Consider the following 20,718-nt stretch of genomic DNA (forward strand, 5'->3'; position numbering starts at 1 on the left):
AGTTTTTGTATGTAAACCCTCCCCTGCAAAAAAATATCCCTCGTGAATGCTCATGGTAGTCATATCTTCAGACTCAAATAGAGGATGTTCAAGATTGCCAAGTAGCAAATACATTTCACAATGTCCACAAGCCCAAATAAAAAGCTGTTTCAGGGTATATATAATGTTTCGAAAGAAAAATTGAAATGTACAGAGGAGCATAGAACAAAAATTTCTGAATTCAAACCCAGTATATTGACATTTTAAACGTTATGTACAGGAACACCCATGCCTGAAAAAGGATGCACTCAGTTTAAAAAATAACCACACAATTTTAACTTGGTATTCTTGCAAAAGCAAAACAATCACCTTATTTAAATTGTCCATGGATCTAAATGAACTGTCCATGAATCCAAATAATTTTTGGTTGGGGTATCCTGGAAGATAGCTTTCAACGGGTTTCTTCCGAGTCCTGGAGATGTACACATAAGCCCGGCCTGCAGAGTGGACAGTGTGCTTCTGCGACCAAGAGCTATGCCCTTATATTGTAAAACATACAAAAAGGTCTGGCCATTAAATGGAGGAAGAAGTAGAATATTTTCTCTGCGGAGGAAGGGGACTGAAATCAGAACAAAAAATTGGGTTTCCCATAGGGCTTGATTTCTAATTTTATTAAGTTTCCTTTTGAGTTTCCCTTGAGGCTTTTCCGACCAATATCAGGGGTGGAGTGATGGATTTTTCTTTCCTTTGTGCAGATGCATTACAAGATTCTAAATTGATATTGTAGCGATCAGACCTTACTCCTCTTAGTGCAACGATAAGTAACAAATGTTTTCTTAGTTCAACAATAAGTAACAATGGTTTTCTTAGTGCAAGATTAAGCTGGCAAATGACGTCCAATTTTATAACAGTTAAGGAGTACTTATATCGAGAAGCCCATGCCCAATCCCTCTTATGCTTTCTACATGCTTTATATTTTTCCCTTTTTTTTAAATTTATTCATCCCCCATAGTTAAATCCCGTATATATGCCTGCAAAGACGGGACTTTAAATTCAGAAACATTTAGATAAGATTAGACAGATTGCCAGAAATGATAATTCCAGACTAAAAAAAAAAAAAATAATTACGACTTTGATTCAGAAATTAAAAGGTACACATTCAAAACAAAGAATAGCAGAAGAGTTAACGAAAGAACAAGACAGAAGAGCAGAAAGAATAAACATTAGAGGAAAAAACAAGTTTAATTTTTTCTATCTTTCATTCTTTGCACGGAAAACCCAGATATCTCTGACACCAGAGTCGGTAACCGCTCCGCCAACGTAGATTAGGTTGGAAAGTTCTGTATGATAGAGTCTGTTACGTTAATGGACTCCGCGTTATTTTTATTACGAAAACAGTTGAACGAGTTAGACACAACCCTCTGTTAGCCTTTTAAAAAGATAAGGCATTTACCATTTCTGTCATAGTTTCAGTTTATTTATAGATGAATTTACATGTTTCTTTATACACCCCCTTCTTCACGTAAAATAAGTCCCTTTCAGCATATCCAGGGACTGGTCCCTCGCTCTTCTTGTTTCTTCTTTTATTGTTTTTTTTTCTTTTTTTTAGGTGCCAGAAACATTACAAAATTAGCACCCGCGTCATTTCGATCTTCTCTAGTGCGTATTTCTAATGCTTACCTTAGCCTTATTTCTATTAAGATTTTTCTCATGATTTTGTTAGTTTTTTAAGTTTCTTTCTTTTTTTGTTTCCTCTATATGACCAACCAAGTGCCAGAAACATTATAAAAATAATAAACTTCTCATTCCAGTACTTTTTATCGGTATAATTGTTACATCAGAGCCTCTCTTGATCTCCTCTCAAAAACTATTTATGCGTTCTCTCAGGCTATTTAAAACACCTTTTTCTCTAATCTTTCAGCTTTAATATTTTAATTTGTGTTTCTACTTTAGGGCTGCTTTTTCATTAACAATAAAGAATAAATATTCAAGCTAGTTGTGTTATGAAATCATAGTTGGGTCATAATAGAGCTTGGTAACTGGCTCAGTTTTACAACCCAACGTGTTTCTTTATGTTATCTCAATTTACTGTCGCTTTTTTCGGTTAGTGCTTATGGTTAGTATAGCGAATAATTTACCAATATGATATTACATCATCTTCAACAAATGGCAGTAACTAGAAATACATGATGAAACTTTGCTATATTGTCGCTGTTACGCGTAAAGGTCGTAACCGACATTTTTACACTTCTGAGGCAATTGCCAAAAACTATTTTCTAAGCTTTATGTTGGTCAGGAATATTTAAGGGCTATTGACTACACATTGCCCTGCTAATCCTCCCTTTGGTACTCAAAAAAACGGTTTTTGGTAATTATAACAGTTTGACAATGTCAGATTTAGGTGCGATAGCGACAATATGTTAAGTATAAAACAAAGCTGTTGGTTCTCGTTTCTGTATCTTTTGCAGGTTTTTTTTTTTTTTTTTTTTTTTTTTTTTTTTTTTTTTTTGTCAATGCACATGCTAAAATGTGATTTTCCTCAGTTATAAAGATGGGGAACTTTAAACCACCAGTTGAGGGTTCTTGACCGTGACAAATCGATTGTCAAACCAAGAATCTGCGTGTTTTTTTTTATAGTTTTGGCCCCGATGTGAGCTAAAATTAATATTTCAAAATGTATTTTGTTTTCAGTAAAGTTACCCTCAAATCACTATTGACTCTTAAAAAGGCACTATAACTTCCAATTTCCAATCAAATGAGCCCCATCCGAAGTTTATGCAGCTACCCATTCCATAAGAACTGGTGTGAGGGGGGAGGGGCTAGTTGCTCTCCTATCACTGTCGACTATTAAAAAGGCGCTAAAACTTTCATTTTCCAGTAAACTGAGACCCTTTAGAAGTTTTTACGAAATTTTGTTCTATACGAAATGCCTTGATCTAAAAAAATAATGACACATTTGTGTCTACATCGTTCTTTACTTAGGCAGCACTATCGCGCTGCTTAAGATTTTACGACCAATGGTTCGATAGGGTCACCCCTGGGCTAAAACATATGGAGGTACATCAGTGCTGCAAGGGTTTTCGACACTGACACTTTCAATAGTATGATTTTAGTTTCAGTTTGTGGTATTTTAAATGGGTTTTAGACTTCTTTTTGAAATTATTAAAAAAAAATTCTCATAACTAAAAGCTGCTTTTCAGTAAAATATGAATGAAAATTAAATTGTCAGAACTGTGTTTAATGGGAAATATTTGTCACAAGACAATTTCTTTAAAATAAGCTCGTTTGAATTCTAAAAAAAATGTATAACCAGTTAAAATGTTTTAATATATTCAGAGGCCTGGCTACTTAAATCCGAAATTTTTTAATCCCTTCCAAAGAAATGAAATTTGACGACTATATTTTTTGATAATAATACCCAAGCATACATTCCTTATTTGATTTATTTAATTTTTTCTCTCCTTCTCTCACTTTGCAAAATTTATCAAGCAGATTAAAATTTCAGACCCTGGACAAGACGATGCATCCTCTGACGAAAGGAAGAAAAGACCCCGAACCGCTTTTTCTGCATCACAGATTAAATCACTAGAATCCGAATTCGAAAGAAACAAGTATTTGTCTGTCTCTAAAAGATTACAACTTTCTAAACAGCTTAAGCTAACAGAAACTCAGGTAAGGTGAAATTTTCTTCCATTTATTCCATTCTTATTTATGCCGTTTTTTACTGCTTCGGAGAATTTTTTGTGAAATTTGGAGAAAACGTGAAAACGTATCAAGTATGGCAATACGTTAAAACGTACAACTAAATGCCCCACGCAAATGATGGAGGAAGATATCTAAAATGTAGGAAGATAGAGTCATTGTTTGTGGTTATTAGATATAAAAAAAAATCAACCGGAAGTAAGGAGCAACACTAAAACTTAAAAAGAACGGAAATTATTACGTCTATGAGGAGGGTTGCCTTTCCTCAATACCTACGTTGTTTAAATAAGATTGTTTAGTACTTTTAAAAAAGCTTCTTATTGTTCTAATTAACCAACCCTTGTTTTTCAGAAGTCGTTCTTAAAGAACTTGGACAAAAAGTCAAACTTCAGCGTAAAGAGCGGGGTATTGAGGAGGGGGCAACTTCCCTCATATAAGTAATAATTTCTGTTCGTTTTAAGTTTTATTGTTGCTTCACAGTTTCAGTTGAAAAAAACTTGTTTTTTTATTTAATTTCTGATCGGTTTTTTAAATAATGGTAGAAAATCCATTCCTCCTCCACGGATTTATCCTCGAGACAATTCAATATCGGTAAAAATTTACCCCGGCAAATTACCACTAACATCTCCACATATAAAATTGAGTCGGCAAAGGAATTCTGGAAAATTCCCCGGGCAAAATATCCCCTAAAAAGTTTGCCGCCCAAAAAATTCCCTTCCCATGGAAAATTCTTCTCGTGGAGAATCCCCCAGCAGAAAATTCACCCTCGACCCCATCCAAAAACGATTCCTAATATTGGAACCATAGCGAGCAGAGTGTTTACGTGTTTAGTTGGGCCAAAAAAAAATTGTTGAACCTTTTTTTGCTTAAAATTAAACAGTTAGTGATAACCGAATCAGCTTAGCTTGTAAGTCCCAAGCTTTTAAGTGATGCAATTGTGGTTGTTTGGATAGTAACGAACTGCAAGTAAGAAGCGATTTGGCCCAATAGTAACCCAAACTAAAAAAAAATGGAATTTTGATAAAAACAGATGCATCAAAATAATTTGTTTTATATACTGATTCCAAATACATAAAATTCATAGAGTTTAATGTTATCAAAATGTAATAAAAAATGAAATCAAATATGTAAACTAATGTAATTAACAGCCACGAGCCTGGGGAAATTTGTCGGATTTAAAAAAAAGGAGGGAAACAACCCTAAAAAGTTAAGAAATCTAAATGAAAATCACACTACTAAATTTAACGTATCAGAGAATCCTACTGTAGAGGGTTTCAAGTTTCTATATACAAAAATGTGGAATTTTGTATTTTTACCAGAAGAAAGCTCACGAACGAGTGATTTTTATTATTTTTTTCCCTCAGAGATGATTGTACCGAACAAAATTTCCTAGGATATCGGGAGAGGACTCATTCAGGCCAAAATTAAAAGTTCTAAAAGAACTTTTTAAGTGACCAAAAGGTTGGAGGGCGACTATCCCCCCTCTCACATCCCTTTTTCTCCAAACACGTCTGATCAAAATTCGGACATAGTTATTTGGTTCAGCATAATTGAAAATTACAATTAATACGCCTCTGTGGTTAACATGACCCCCACAGCCCAGGGGAAAGTGCTGTGAGCTGTGCAATTTGTCCATTGTTTACATATACAATTTTTTATTGGGAAATATTCGGAATTCCTTTCCGGGGGAGGAGGATTTTCCCTGGGAAGAATGTTTTCAGGGATAATTTTCTAGTGAGCATTTTCACAGGGAGAGGGGCTGATTTCCTGGTATTATTTGGAAAACAGTCAGAACTTAAATAAGAATACGAGTTTTTTCAATCGCTCCCTCTGCCTCCCCCAATAGGTGCCATTATAAAAAAAAAGAATCAAAAGTTGTTTCGGGTAAAAAAAAGGGGGAAAAAATGTGACCTCTGATAAGGACTACAATTAAGTGTGTTGTAAATTATGACGACTTTATCATATTTCGTCTTATTAAGTTATAAAATTTGAAACAGAGGTATACATCAAGTGGTATGCAATATTTGGAAATAGGTGTAGGAAGTAGTGGAAACGAAACCAAATAAAGATGTATAAATATTATTGATCAATTGGGAGTCCAACCACGCCCAATCTTGAGTTATGCATTCAGATTTTTAATTAGTTGAACTAGAATTTGATACAGCATTCCAAAATAATTTCTATTTTCGTCTTCCTGACAATTCTTAATGTTTAAGAATTCCTAGTTTGATTCGCTTTATTTAACCAGCAAATGCCTATCTGTGTTATTAAAGCAAAAACTTCTTTTGGCACTAAATCGTAAAATACTGATTTATCCTTTCGTTTTACATAAAACCAGGGTTACCACTGAAAATTTAAATATATCCTAATATTTACTTGCAAAAAAATCCCAATGTTTGAAAAAAAAAATAATATAATGCTGTCATTCATATTTAATATACCTTTTAAAGGTACTGCTAATATAAATACTTTTCCAAGGGTCTCAGACGCAGAGAGAAATCAAAACCCTTTGGGATATCCCAAGGAGTGACAACCCTGCATGTTACTATTGAAATCAGTAGTGAAATGATCTTCATTGGATTTTTTCTCAAGGAAAGATGAAGTAATTGGGGATTTGACCGGCTGATATAAAAATTTAATTTTATAATTTAACCGGCTGATATAATTTGACCGGCTGATATTAAAATTAAATTTTATAATTTAACCGGCTGATATAATTTGACCGGCTGATATTAAACCGGCTGAAATTAAATTTTAAAGATCAGCATTTGCATTTTTAGAAGAAAAACCGCGGAGCTATGTTCTGGAAATGTTTTTGTTGCTATAAACCATTGATTTATATACCATTGATTGGGCATGTTTGCTTTCTTCTTTTCAAGTAGTAGTCTAGTCAAAATTAACTTTATATTTTCATAAATTTAAGCCATTTTAACACTTATCGAGTGAAGTTGTTTTAACTTAGGAACATTCTTTTTGTGTAGTGAATTTTGACTAAATTTTGATAAATTTTTGAATTTTCCCAAAGAGTTGATTAGGCCAACCGTCCAGGGCTACACGGAAAGCAGGTCGTCCGCGGTTGAGGTGGGAGGATGTCATAGAGAATGATTTAGGGGAAATTTGAACTTCCTGGGAGGGTGTAAGGAGGGATGGTTTGAATAGATTGAGATGGAGGATGAGCTTGCGGAGCTGTGTTGGCCTCAGGCGGCTTGGTGCTGAGGTAAATTGTTAGTAGTAGTAGTAGTAGCATTTATAAGTGAGGAAACTATTACATTAAAATGTTAAAGTTGTCTATCATGGTTGCCCCCTTAAGGGCGGCCTAGTAAAGAACAAAACTTAGCACATAGTAACGACAATTTTACAGTAGGCCTACTAGTACAATGGGCATCGCTGCCCATTTTTACCATTTATTGTGTAAAGTTGTTTTAGCTTACGAACATTCTTTTTGTGTAGTTTATTTTTGGCTATATTACTTTGAAACTTGTATCCTATATTACCAAAAAATTTTTTGTCCTTTTTTTATTTTTTTTCTGGTAATGTTGAGACATAAGTTTTAAAGCAATTTAGTGTAAAATAAACTATAAAAAAGAATGTCCATACAAAGTAAATAACTTTTACACAATGAGTGGTAAAAAAGGGTAGTGAGGAGAAGGGGAGAAGTTTCACTTAAGTAAAATATCAATTTTTTAGTGTAATTATATTACTTACATAATATATAAATTATTAAACATCAACATCATCTTTAAGTTGAGAAAGTTAAGTTGTGCTTGTGGAAGACTTGTTTGTGGTCTAATCTCTTTACTGGCTTTGTAAGTATCAGAACTTTCAAGAGATTGTAAAGCCTCTTTTTTATTATTATTTTTTTTTTTGTTTCGTAATTACTATTCCATCAATATACATTTTTGTATGTTGGGGTTATAAGCAAATAAATAAGTAAAGTTAACTAAATTGGATTACAGTTATATTGATATGCTATAAAAAAAAAAATTCCTTAGAATGTTTTTCCTTGAGATGCCAATAGGTGTCAATTTGTCTTCTTTGATAAATTAAACTAATTTTTTTTTTTTTTTAATGAAAGTAAGGAGCGACATTAAAACTTAAAACGAACAGAAATTATTCCCTCTGTTAAAGGGACTGCACCCCCCCCCCTCAATGCCTCGTTCTTTACGCTAAAGTTTAACCCTGACTCACAATTCTGTTTTTTAAAACAATAAATTACTTTAGCGTAAAGAGCAAGGCGTTGGAGAGGGAACAGCCCCTTTCATATACGGAATAATTTCTGTTCGTTCTAAGTTCTAATGTTGTTCCTTACTTTCAGAAAAAATAAATTGTTTTTTTTATTTAATTTCTGAATGTTTTTTGAATTAACACAGGTTTTGATTTTGATTCACCTTACGTGAATAATTAAAATGAAATTTGGATATTAATTCTAAATTTTTTTGGCTAAATGGCTTTCTCATAATTTTAATCTGACGTAACTTACGAATCAACCTACGTAACGAACTTCTACATTCATTTACTTTTATGACGTATACTAAGTGGTTCGCCCCCTATTCAATACTTCGCTCTTTATGCTCAAGTTTAGATTTTGTTCCAATTCTTTAAGAATAACCCCTTAAACACAAGGGCTGCTTAATTAGAATAGATAGTTCTTTTGAAAGTACTAAAACAAACTTCAGCGTAAAGAGCGAGGTATTGACTATGGGGTGAACCCCCTCATATACGTAATAATTTCTGTTCGTTCTGAGTTTTAATGTAGCTCCTTACTTTCAGATGAAAAAATTGTTTTTTTTAATTTAATTACTGATCGTTTTCTAAATAATGCTGGGAAATCCGGTGCCCCCTTCATAGAAATGTCCCTTCCCCCAAGAAAACTTTCTCTATGCAAAGATCCTCCCATGTAAACCCCTCATCCGATCCCCCCACCAGAAAAAAATACCTCCAGAAAACGTCCGTTTACTTCCCAATAACCAATGCTATATGTAAACAATGGGCAAAGTTCATAACTTGCAGCCCTTCCCCCGGGAACTGTGGGGGATCAAATCATCCTTAAAGATATGTTTACTGGGTTTTCAACTATGCTGAACAGAATGGCTATCTTAAAATTTTGATTGGGTGACTTTGGGAAAAAATGAGCGTGGAATGGGGCCAAGTTGCCCTCCAATTTTTTGGTCACTTAAAAAGGGCACTAGAAATTTTCATTTCCGTTCGGATGAGCCCTCTCACGATATTTTAGGACTGCTGGATCGATGCAATCACCCTTGTAAAAAAATAAATAAAAAATTAACACGCATCCATGATTTCTATTCTGGCAAAAAAATACAAAATTGCAAATTTTCTCAGATAGAAGCCTTGATGAAACTTGTATATTTGAAATAAACATAAAAATCCGATTCTTTTGATGTATCTGCTGTTATCAAAATTCTCTTTTTAGAGGTTCGGTTACTATTGAACCGGGTTGCTCCTTACTTGCAGTTTGTTACCACGAACTGTTTGATACTAGTTACTTTAATCAATTTCTCTATACTCAGATAAAAATTTGGTTTCAAAATCGTCGAACGAAATGGAAAAGGAAATACACAAGTGACCTTGAAACACTGGCTCAACAATACTATTCATCTCTTGGAGTTCTAGCACCAAGACCTCTATTTGTTGGAGACAGATTGTGGTAAGGATACTTAGTGTTACAAATACAGAAAAACACGCATTTTTTGGCCATCGTTTTACGATTTTCTGGAGCTTATATACACATGTTACTCAGCACTTCTTTCATCAGGGCGTCAATTGGTGGAAGGAGGGAGGGGGACTGCTCTACCAGGTTTGGAAGACACCTTTTGTCGTATCTTTATTGAAACTCTCCCCTCCCCTGGAATAAAAAACTTTTTCGTATATTTATTTATAAAAGTAAAAAAAAAATCCCTACCCCACCTTGGGGAAAATTTAATAATTCATAAAATTACGGTGGGTAACTACACTGTTTTTATCCAATATGAGGTTTCTAACATTAATTATTCCTATGTAAATTACGCTATCCAAGTAGGGGTTGCATTGAATCCTATTGTTGAACAAGGCATAAATATAATATTTATTGAATTAATTCGAATAAAAATTGATCCTGAAATGTCGTTCGCTTGTTTGCTTGCTGTTGCTGTGGATAGTGCTCTTAGACAGATTAATGTTATTCCCCTCACTCCTCTCTCAGTGCTACTTAGACTTTTTGGGGGACCAAGGATTGTCAATATTAAAATAGTTTACTTCTTCATATCACAAACGTAGCCAGGCAAGATCCTAAAAACTTTTTCATCATGATAGACCATTAGTTTAAATCTTGGACATGTTCATCTTCTTCTTTTCAAGTTGTAGGTTAGTTTTTCGAGCACAAGCATGGCCATGCGAGGCAATCTTCATAAAATGTCTTTTAATATTTTCTATTATATTTTTTCTGAGGTAGTAAAATGTTATACATGTTTCAAACATACTTTTTTCACTGGTAATCAACATCTGTTTGATAGAATCCCTTATTTAGGCTCAATACACACCACCTTCAATACTGACAAGGAAAGACCAGATCTGAATAGCCTACCTCTGACGACTAAACTTATAAAAGACATGAAAAAAATACGTCTAGAAAAGGGTAGGACGTTTCTCTTTACAAAATAGCATTTTCCAAACCTCTGTCCCCTTTGGAGTATTTTTAAAGGTTTACCCCTCACCCGTTCATGATTAAAATTTTAAGTTGGTAAAATAAACAAAAAAAAATTGTTTGACTAAGCAATGAAGCTGTATATTGCGTGAGACCGGACAGGCTACACCTCCATGTATTTTCAAAAACCAGTATCGATTTATTCAGTTTTATCGCGTCAAACCCTCAAAATTGCGTTAATCACCGAAAAGAAACGCTCAAAAATGGCGCTAATCTTGAAAGAATTTTTAGTTCGAAAGCTGGCTTAAAATACGCTGGAATTGAATCAATAAAGTCTATTTTTAGTTTGGAAAACGCGAAGTCTATCGAGTCATTATATTTTTACTTATTTTGTGGTCAGTTATGTATGTCTTCTTAAACCTTTTATTTTTTTTATATTCATCCATGTTTTATGTAGGCCATACAAGAAACTTAATGTTGATATGATAAAATTTTCAACATTAGAGAAAATAATTCGCAATCGGACAAATTAACGATTGTCGGCATAGAGCAGATCTTACTTCTCCATGCACTAGGGGCATCTATGTTTGCCGCACACGCAAACTCTGATCTTAGAAAAATAAAACAGTTTTTTCAATACGGTTTTTTCAAAACTGAACCAATTTTGTGATCATGATTTTGTCGTCCACTGAAACAGAAAACCAAAGATGGATGATGCTTCATTCCCTAGTTGCAGCAAACAGATACGATAATGACTGATAAAAAAAAAATGATAAAAGAGAAATAAAAAAGAAAGAACAAAACACGATTAAAGTACGAATACAGTACAAATAAACTGCGATTAAAAGTACAGAAACTGAGATTAAGAGAAAGGAAACAGATAAAAAAAATAAGGAAACTGTAAAATAGGAAACTGAAATTTGAAAAGGAAACTGATAGAAGAGAAATAAAGAAGTACGAATAAAGTGCGATTAAAATACAAATACAGCACAAGTAAATTACCAGTAAAAATACAGAAACTGATATTAAGAGAAAGTAAACTTACAAATAAAAAGGAAACTGAAGAATAGGAAACTGAAAATAAAAAGGAAACTGACAAAAGAGATATAGAAAAGTACGAATAAAGTAGGATTAAAATACGAATAAAGTACATTCAAACTGTGAACAAAAGTACAAAAACTGGTAATAAGGGTAAAGAAAGCAATAAAGATAAGAGAAGAAAACTGAAAAATCCTAGAAACTGAAAAAAAGAAAGGAAATTGATAAAAGAGGAATAAAAAAGTAAGAAAAAAGTACGATTAAAGTACAGAAAAGTGCGAATGATACTACGAAACTAAAAAACTACACTATTGAAAGACGAGAGCTACCCCAATAGAGCCATTTAAAACATGCTTAATTTTAATTTATTGAAATTTGAATATCAATTAGAGAGTTATACTTGTTTGGATCGAGCCTAGCACCTTCTAATAGTTTTTTACCTTTTTTCATTGACTATAAGATAAATATGGCTAGGGTTAGTATGCATCTCATTGGCTAGTTAAAAAAGGATAAATGATAAAAAAGGAACTACAACTGATATTTTCAATTTAAGTTTTTATAATTAACTTTAAGATATTGCTGAAAAACACCAGATGGTGTCGGTTTTTTTAGGTGAGTTCAGTTTCTTCTTCTATAAGAAGATTCCGGTTTTTTGAGTTGATAGTTGGTAGTGCTTGTGATGAGTGCCTTTTCTTATAGTTTGTAGCGTTGAAATGCAGATTTTGTGAAAAACTACCTGACGAAACAACAATACATTGCCAATGTAATATGAAAGGAATAATACTTACAAAAGGTACTAAATATAGCAATTGCAATTTCCTTTCAAATAAACCTTTAAACAGCTCGCTATGATGTTCTTAGACCCTACTACGCACAAGCATTGCTTCAGGGAATCGATTATGTATATATATTTTTTAAAATAAACCCATTGTTACTGTACTAGCAGTAAAAAAAAAAAAAAAAAAAAAAAAAAAAAAAAAAAAAAATTGGATACATCCGTGCCACACATGAAAAAAAAAGTGAGTTTCATTGTCGTTCAAGGTGGGGCTGGAGGGCTGTAGATCTAGACAGTTCAGAAGTTTAAGAAAATTCATTAAAAGCCTTAATTTCTGAAAAAAGATCCATGTCAGTGACGTCATTTTTGTGTACATCATTGCAGTATTGCAATGGCGTTGTCACACTTATGTGGAAAAATTGAACATTTTAACGGATGGAGAAGTTTCCATTAAATGTCTTAAAGAACAAAAAACTTGTAATTGCAAAATTATTTTTATATATATTAACAAGGGAATTCAAAAATTCAAAAACCTGAAAAAAGAAAACCAAAAATTTGAATCTTAGTATAAATTGGTGTTAGGAATCGGAATATAAATTAATTCTCATGTTGATTTATTGTCTTTAGGTTACAAGAATATAAAATGTTTCGATTCCCATTTATGCAGGTAATGCCTAGCAGGTTTTTCATGCAATATAGATGTCATTCAGTTTCAATGCTCCCAGATGACAAACAAGACCTATATAAAGGAGGGAAAATTTTAATGCCGCCTAGTGCCCTTGATCTTTTAACTCGTCTTGATATAAGTTATCCTATGATGTTCAAGCTCACCAATGAAAGACAAGGAAGAATGACTCATTGTGGTGTTTTGGAATTTGTCGCCCAAGAGGGAAGAGTTCATATTCCATATTGGATGATGGAGAATCTACAATTGAATGAAGGGGACCTTATTCAAATAGAATCAGTGACTTTAGCAGTTGCCACCTACGCAAAGTTTCAACCTCTAAGTGTGGACTTCTTGGATATAACAAATCCAAAAACAGTACTTGAAAATACGCTGCGGAATTTTGCTTGCCTGACTAAAGGTGACATTATAGCAATTATGTACAATAATAAGATATATGAGCTGCTTGTACTGGAATTGAAGCCAAAAGATGCTGTTTCAATCATTGAGTGTGACATGAATGCTGAGTTTGAACCTCCAGTTGGTTATGTTGAACCTCAAACCCCTCGGCCTGAACAAGAAGAAGAAGAAATCACAGACTTTAGCAACATGATGCCAGAATCAACAGGATTCAGAGCTTTTGCATGCGCTGGAAATAGGCTTGATGGAAAAGTTGGGAAAGCTGGTCTGTCATTGGAGCCTGTCCCCCCTCCAAAGGTTGAATACAAAAGAGGTATTCCGGATTATGATTGGACAGACGACACCTTAACTTTTATAAGAAGAGCGAAACCCAAAGCTGTATTGCAAGTTGAAGAAGAAACAACGTTTAAAGCTTTTACAGGAGAAGGATTTAGTATGCGACACAGAGGAGAATAAAATTGAAGAAGGTTTTATTTCAATTAACACGTTTTTTTAATTTGAGTTTATATTCCGAAATTATGCAAATATATAATTATTCATCTTTGCTTTAAACCAAAAAAAAAACAAAAAAAAACCTTTTCATGATTTTTGATCCCTCAGATGTGCCGACGATACCAGATGAGCCAAATACTATCATAGCTTCGAGATTGAACGGCTGTGCTAGTATGCTTACCCATTTAGTTGAAACAAAACGAGTCTATACTCAGTGTTAGTGATACAAGGTCAATTGTTTGGCCCGCTCCTGCGCCACCAAAGCCGATAAGCTGCCCAGTTGTATTGTCTAACATACCAGCTAGCTTACAGTCTAACAATCCCTTAGTGCAGCGTGAGTTTCTTGTAAAGCTAGGACAAATTGACAAGGTGCAGCACGTTGAACGTGGCAGAAATCGCTTGGTTATTCACATGAAGGATTGAATTTCTGCTTCTAGTGTCAAAGCCACGATTCCCGAGGATCTCTATATTCGTTCGAGAGTAGTCAAGAAAGAGTTTCTGGGGATTAATAACATTAACCAACAAATAGAAAAATCTCAAAAAAAACAAACAAACGAGACTGTGGCCAGTGGAGAGAAAAGAAAAGACAAATGCAAAACAACGTGGATATTTTGCCTGTATCCAAACAAGGTGTCTTTAACATAACATAAACACAATAAGAACATGATAAAAAAAAACAAGATAAAAATAAAAACCAATAAACCACAAACCAAAAAAACAAAAAAAAATGTAAAATTAGCGCAAAATTTACCCCAACAGACCAAGATGCTATTATTATAGAGTTACTTAAGTGAGGACACCAGAGTAACTCTGGTGTTTGTGATACAGGCGAAATATCCGCGTTGTTTTGCATTTGTCTTTTCTTTTCTCTCCACTGGCCACAGTCTCGTGTGTTTTTTTTTTTTTTTTAGATTTTTCTCTTTGCTGGTTTTTGTAATGGCTGGCCAGTTCGGCTTAAGATCTTTCATTAATAACATTGATAGAGATTTCGATGTATTGAACATTGTGATCGAAGTCGAAAGTTTTGTTGGTGCAAGGCGTTTCGGACAGTCTTTGGTTGTGCAGCTAAGCTTTCGTTCACAAGAGGAGTTGGAAGTGGAACTTAAATATGGTACTAAGATTGAATATTGCCTTTATCAAGTTTTCCAAACCCTTGAAAAGACCAAAACAATACTTTAAGTGCCAAGTTTCTCTCATTTAGCTCCTTACTGCACTAATCAATTGAAATGAAGTAAATGTGCTGGTAAATATAGTAACAGCCGTGAGAATCCTTGTCCTGATCTAAGTATAAAGTGCTCAAACTTCCGTAGTAGCCATATGAACTCCAGCTTTTAGTGCAAATAGTTAAAAAAACGAGCATCGGGGGGGGGGGGGGGGGGTCATAGTGATATGCCAATACAGGCAAGGCGTTGATCACCGAAGTTTTTACGTGGGCTAACGTTTTTTGCCTGAATGTTAACGGAGCAAGAAAAAAGTTACATATTCTACAGTTAGTTTTTGGTGTATTTGACATAGTTTGTATTATTGAGCATCTTTTTAATTTTGATAATTCGAGAAGGTTGGAACTTTCGATATGGATCGTTTTGATGGATTTTGTCTTAAGAAGCACAGGAAAGGCAATGGAAGACCACGGAATCGAATGGGGAGGAAAAACTCTCCTGGACTTAGATTATGCTGAGGATTTAAGTATCCTAGATGAAAACATGAGCAAAACGAACGAACTTTTAGAGGTTTTGCGAGTTTAAAGTCCTAAAATAGGCTTGAAAATAAATGCTAAGAAGACTAAGTAACTAAGGCTAGGAATAAGTGAAGATGAAAAGTGACGTTGGGTAACGAAAAGATTGATCAGGTGGGCAGTTTCACTTACCTTGGTAGTATTATTAGTAAAGATGGTGGGAGCAGTGAATATGGTAAAGTAGAATAGCCAAGGCTCAGGTTGTTTTTTCACAGTTAAAAAAGTTTGGAAGAATAGGAAGAAAATTCTGCAGACCAAGATTAGAATATTGGAAGCTACAGTGATGGCAGTGGTCAAATACGGCTCTGAAACATGGGCACTCCGAAGAGCAGATGAAGATTTGCTTGATGTTTTCCAGAGCAATTTGCTGCGGATTTTTCTGGGTACCCTGCTGAACGACCATATTTCAAACAGTAGGCTGTACGAAAAGTGTGGGTCAATCCTGCTTTCTAGGGCTATAATGAGCGAAAGGTTGAGATGGCTATGGCACGTTCTGGGGATGAAAGATGACATATTGCCAAAGATTGTTCTCTTTGCCAACCGACTAGGGCTAAATGGAAGGCAGGCCGTCCGCGATTGGGGCGGGAGGATGTCATAAAGTAAGATTTAAAGAAAACTGAAACTTCATTGAAGGGTGTAAAGAGGCAGGCTATGAATAGATTGGAATGGAGGAGCAGCATGCGTAGTTGTGTTGGCCTCAGGCGGCTTGGTGCTGTGGTGAGTTGTTAGTAGTAGGATTTTACTTATGAATGATTACCATTGAATATCCTGTCATAATCAACGCCACTACTCATTTATTTCTAACATAGTTTCTTTTATAGGTTTTTCAGTCAACCTGGGTTCCCTTCATCCCAAAACCAATCCGTATTTTTAAACCAGAGTCGACAAGCACTACCACTGGATGTTTTACAACCACAAATTTTCCCCTCTGCAGTTGGATCAGCTGGCTATTCATCCAGTTCAATGCCACCATCTGTTCAGCCTATACCACCTCAAATTGGTAATCATAGGTCACCCTTTGGCCAGTTTTTCGCACGGCCATCTTTTCAAAGCTTAGACGATCGGAAACATAACTAGTTACTTCCATATTTGTTTTATTTATATTAGTTTGTTGTGTTTAACCCGCATTAAGATAACGATTTTTATTAATAAATTATATATATATGAGTTTATGATTGAACAGTACATACATATTTTTAGAATACAGCTTGGGGAAGACAAAAACTGTTCTGTGACATTGTCTGTAAGACAAAGATTAACGGCCCTCCCTTTGACACTGCGGAAGCTCTACCCATCTGTCCAAACTATTTTACACTATCTTGAGTAATTGTTAAGATATTAACAGAAATTTAATTTATTTTAATATTCGTTATGTCCTCTTCTATCACTCAGAGAAATAGTTCGAAAATCAAACTATTGTTTTGGTGACGTCACGTCATGAGAATGCCAAGTCAAGTCGCAAAATAATTTCGGCGTAAAAAAAACTCTTCCTTTTACAATCAACTGGTCAAGAATAATACTTTAAAACCCGAAACCCCTTTTAAAGTTTTCACTTGCCCTTAGGATTTATGTTGTATAACATAACGCCTTTTGAAGTTAAAGGCCAAACTATGTTAGGCCTTGGACCTAATAAGGCTGTTATATTTCTAATATTTCTGAAAAGCACAACCCTTCGTAACTTGATAATATTTCGGAGCCAGATGAGAACTAGTCTGCCTTCATCTTGATTCATTTTGTCAATACGGCTGTGATATTTAAAAACGAGACATACGCTAGTTTTGTAACTTTTCAGGAGAGCCAAAACACGGAAAAAAATTGCCAGGACGGAAAAACTTGACGAAATAAAAGGGACGTATTCTGAACCAACTTTTCATGCTTTTTTCAGTGGTATAAATTAAATTCAATTATTCCAAGTGAATTCAAAGTTCTTCCATTTTATGGCGTAGGCCTATGTCTCCTTTTTCCTTGAAAAAAGTGGAATGCCAAGGCCCCATATAATAACTCCGTAAAATAATTTCAAAATCCGAAAGAACAGAGTATAGGACAAAGAATAGGACATTTCTGACTGCGCAATTTTATTCTTCGTGCTGAGTTTATCCACAACACATATACAACTCATTTTCGATCAAAATGGCATATGTTGCCCTTTTAATTATCCCAGCCGAATGGTTTCCCGTAATAAATTTGCTATAGAAAATTCTTTCGTAGCAATAGTCTTTCATGACGAGGTTAAGATAAAAAACATGGATTCCTCCCTTGGGGTTTCTCCTATTCCTTCTTTAGAATTGGTCAGTGGCCCTCTCCTCTGGAAAAACAATAAAAAAGTTGCCCGATTTCCCCCCCCCCCCCCGGTGAAAATTCTCTGCCACTCCCCATTCTACCCGAGTTTTGACCGGTTTGCAACTATTAACCCACGGAATTTTAAATTCAACTCATAGCACAGCGTACGTGGTAATAACAAAAGTTTAAATTTTAATTAAGTTTGCTTCCTAATTTAAGTTTAAACGTCTAGTGTCAAATTTTAATTGTTACTTAAATGGTGAAGCTTCAAGTTGTGTAATTATGATTCTGACCTATGCAAGTTAGTCAAAAAAAAAAGAAAAACAAAAAGAACCAAAGCAAAAAGGACACAAAAAATTAAAACTACTAAAAGGCAAGTTTGCTTCCTAATTTAAGTTTAAACGTCTAGTGTCAAATTTTAATTGTTACTTAAATGGTGAAGCTTCAAGTTGTGTAATTATGATTCTGACCTATGCAAGTTAGTCAAAAAAAAAGAAAAACAAAAAGAACCAAAGCAAAAAGGACACAAAAAATGAAAACTACTAAAAGGCAAGAATTTTTGTCGCTAGTTGTCGTTTAAAGATGAGCCTTTAAAAGCTCCACAATTTGAATTAAAATATTTAAAAAATACAATGCTATATTCCCCAATTTCTATTCCAAATTTTGTTATTTCGAGGACAAATTTTGGTTATTTTATGCGACATTCTTATGTTGCGGACTAACAGCAGATTGGGACCGATTTGCAACGACTTAGCGGGCTAGATGAGCCACCAACTATGAATCACAATACTCATCAACCAATATCAAGAAATCGTCTCCTGAGAATAAATTGATTAGATCTCTATAAAGGTAGTATTGCCAGCTTGTGTTACCCAATGTGTCACAATCGCACCATTTTTTTTAACTTCATATCGATAGGGTAATTATTAAAGTTTAATATTATTTAGAACATGGTACATGGTTTGAGATTTATAGCTGGTAGACATACATCTTTCTTCTTCCAAAAATACAAACATGTGGATAATAATTTTCTTTGCCATGCAACAGTGCATATTCTTGGTGAATTGGAAAAGAGTAAATTATTTTGGCCAGTGGAATTTTTTTTCATCTCTTCTCCAATATTCTTGAGACATTTCGAAGCTTCTGCCAACCATTCGTAGTGCTCTGAATCTTCTAACTGGTACTGAATTTATTCATTTCATTTAATTCTCATTTATTTACTTTATTTATTCAGCACATTCATGTATTGAATTAATTCATTTTTTATTCATGTCAATTGCATTTTTTTCTCACACCTAGAATCTTTATAGCTAAGTCAAATTTTGAGTTCCAACACGACCACATACCCTTTTGCAGTCAACCCGTCTGTCTTATGTAAGCACACACGCAAGGATTTGCGTCAAGAGTGAGGGGTTTGAAAAAGACGCCAGAATAGGCAAATATTACGGAAAATTAAATAAGTTATAATAAAATCTACAAATTCAAAGATTTCAAAAAGATTATTGTTTTAACTGTATTTGTTTTATCTGAAAAAATTAAGTTTTTATTTAATTAAATGGAAAATTTAAATTTTCTAATTTCACTATAATTACCAGCCTTTCTTATGCCCTCATCTATACATGAATTATGAGGAAGAGGGGGATGTTTCGAAAAAAACACAATTACAGGCAATTTTTATTAAAAATTACCAAAATCATCGAGGTAATCCTATCGAGTTATAATAATCGGGGGCATAAAACGTATGCCCCAAAATTATCGGGGCATAAAAAGTAATCGAGTTATACTGCGATGGGAAAAAAGCAATTAAGAGAGTTAACCTGGCCAAAAAATGTTAAACGCTCCACTGAACACAAATGTGGACTCCAAACTCTCAACTAATATGTAATATGTATTATTCACGATAAAAACAATAGATTTTGATGGAAAAACAACACCCACCACAAGCTCAGCTTCTTAAGCTAAATAACCGTTTATCGCTTGTCAAAGAAGATTATTTTTTTGGGAATTTATTTTTTGGAATTTTTTTGGAATTTTTTCCAAAAAAAAACAGAATTTGTTGCTTCTCTGACATACAGATTTTATGCTGATTTCGACTATAAGTATACTTGCAAACGATTGCTTTTTTTTATTTATTTGAAAATTAATTTCTTAGAAATGGGCTGAAATTTAGTACAAAGCTAACTTAAAAGTCTCAAAAATTTCTTCTGCAAGGAGCTGTGGCTCTTCGAATGCAGCAAAATGGCCTCCCCTGGGCATATAACGGAACCTCACAATATTCTTGAAACGTTCCTTCAACATGAATTGTGGTTGCACAAATATCTCTTCTGGAAAGGCAGCAATCCCGATTGGGACAGAGCAGGGAATGCTAAAAGATAATTAAATCGATTAATCTAGTTTATCAGTGAGATTATTAGATGACTAGATTATTATTAGATAAACTGATTATCAGCCTAATAACTATCAGATTATTAATAATAATTAGATAGTTAATTCGATTAGGTTAATCTATATTACCTGGTTATTCGATTGGTAGATTAGATTGATATTAAAGCAGATCAAAGCAGGAAATAACATAAAGCAGGAAAAACATAAAGAATAAAGCAGGAAATAACATTAAATATGGGACGAACAGACCAAATTTATAGGATCAAATTAAATTCCAATATACTACCGTTAGAATAGAAATAAGTAAAGGAAGGGGAGAGGGGGGGGGCATAAAACGTAATCGAGTTATACTGCGATGGGAAAAAAGCAATTAAGAGAGTTAACCTGGCCAAAAAATGTTAAACGCTCCACTGAACACAAATGTGGACTCCAAACTCTCAACTAATATGTAATATGTATTATTCACCATAAAAACAATAGATTTTGATGGAAAAACAACACCCACCACAAGCTCAGCTTCTTAAGCTAAATAACCATTTATCGCTTGTCAAAGAAGATTATTTTTTTGGGAATTTATTTTTTGTAATTTTTTTGTAATTTTTTTGAAT

General features: G+C 34.1%; 2 protein-coding genes and 1 pseudogene across 2 annotated transcripts in view; 2 read left to right on the forward strand and 1 right to left on the reverse strand.

Moving 5' to 3' along the window:
- Positions 1 to 16,566, forward strand: part of LOC148945129 (uncharacterized) — a 26,530-nt gene extending 9,964 nt beyond the window's left edge. The window contains exons 2-4 of the mRNA XM_089099271.1: positions 3,485 to 3,651; positions 9,210 to 9,346; positions 16,267 to 16,566. Of these exons, the coding sequence (XP_088955397.1) occupies positions 3,485 to 3,651; positions 9,210 to 9,346; positions 16,267 to 16,522 (560 nt within the window). The 3' untranslated portion in view covers positions 16,523 to 16,566. The remainder of the gene's footprint in view (positions 1 to 3,484; positions 3,652 to 9,209; positions 9,347 to 16,266) is intronic.
- On the forward strand, positions 12,778 to 13,674 carry LOC148945130 (ubiquitin recognition factor in ER-associated degradation protein 1 pseudogene; annotated as a pseudogene).
- A 3,274-nt stretch (positions 16,567 to 19,840) lies between the features above and the next one.
- The window catches only part of LOC148945131 (juvenile hormone epoxide hydrolase 2-like), a 47,231-nt gene continuing 46,353 nt past the window's right edge, over positions 19,841 to 20,718 (reverse strand). The window contains exon 5 of the mRNA XM_089099283.1: positions 19,841 to 20,090. Coding sequence (XP_088955409.1) covers positions 19,892 to 20,090 — 199 coding nt within the window. The 3' untranslated portion in view covers positions 19,841 to 19,891. The remainder of the gene's footprint in view (positions 20,091 to 20,718) is intronic.

Source organism: Artemia sp. Qi Xiang Cuo, chromosome 13 (genome assembly GCF_049724085.1).
Source record: "Artemia sp. Qi Xiang Cuo chromosome 13, ASM4972408v1, whole genome shotgun sequence".
In the NCBI taxonomy this organism is placed as follows: Eukaryota; Metazoa; Arthropoda; class Branchiopoda; order Anostraca; family Artemiidae; genus Artemia; species Artemia sp. Qi Xiang Cuo.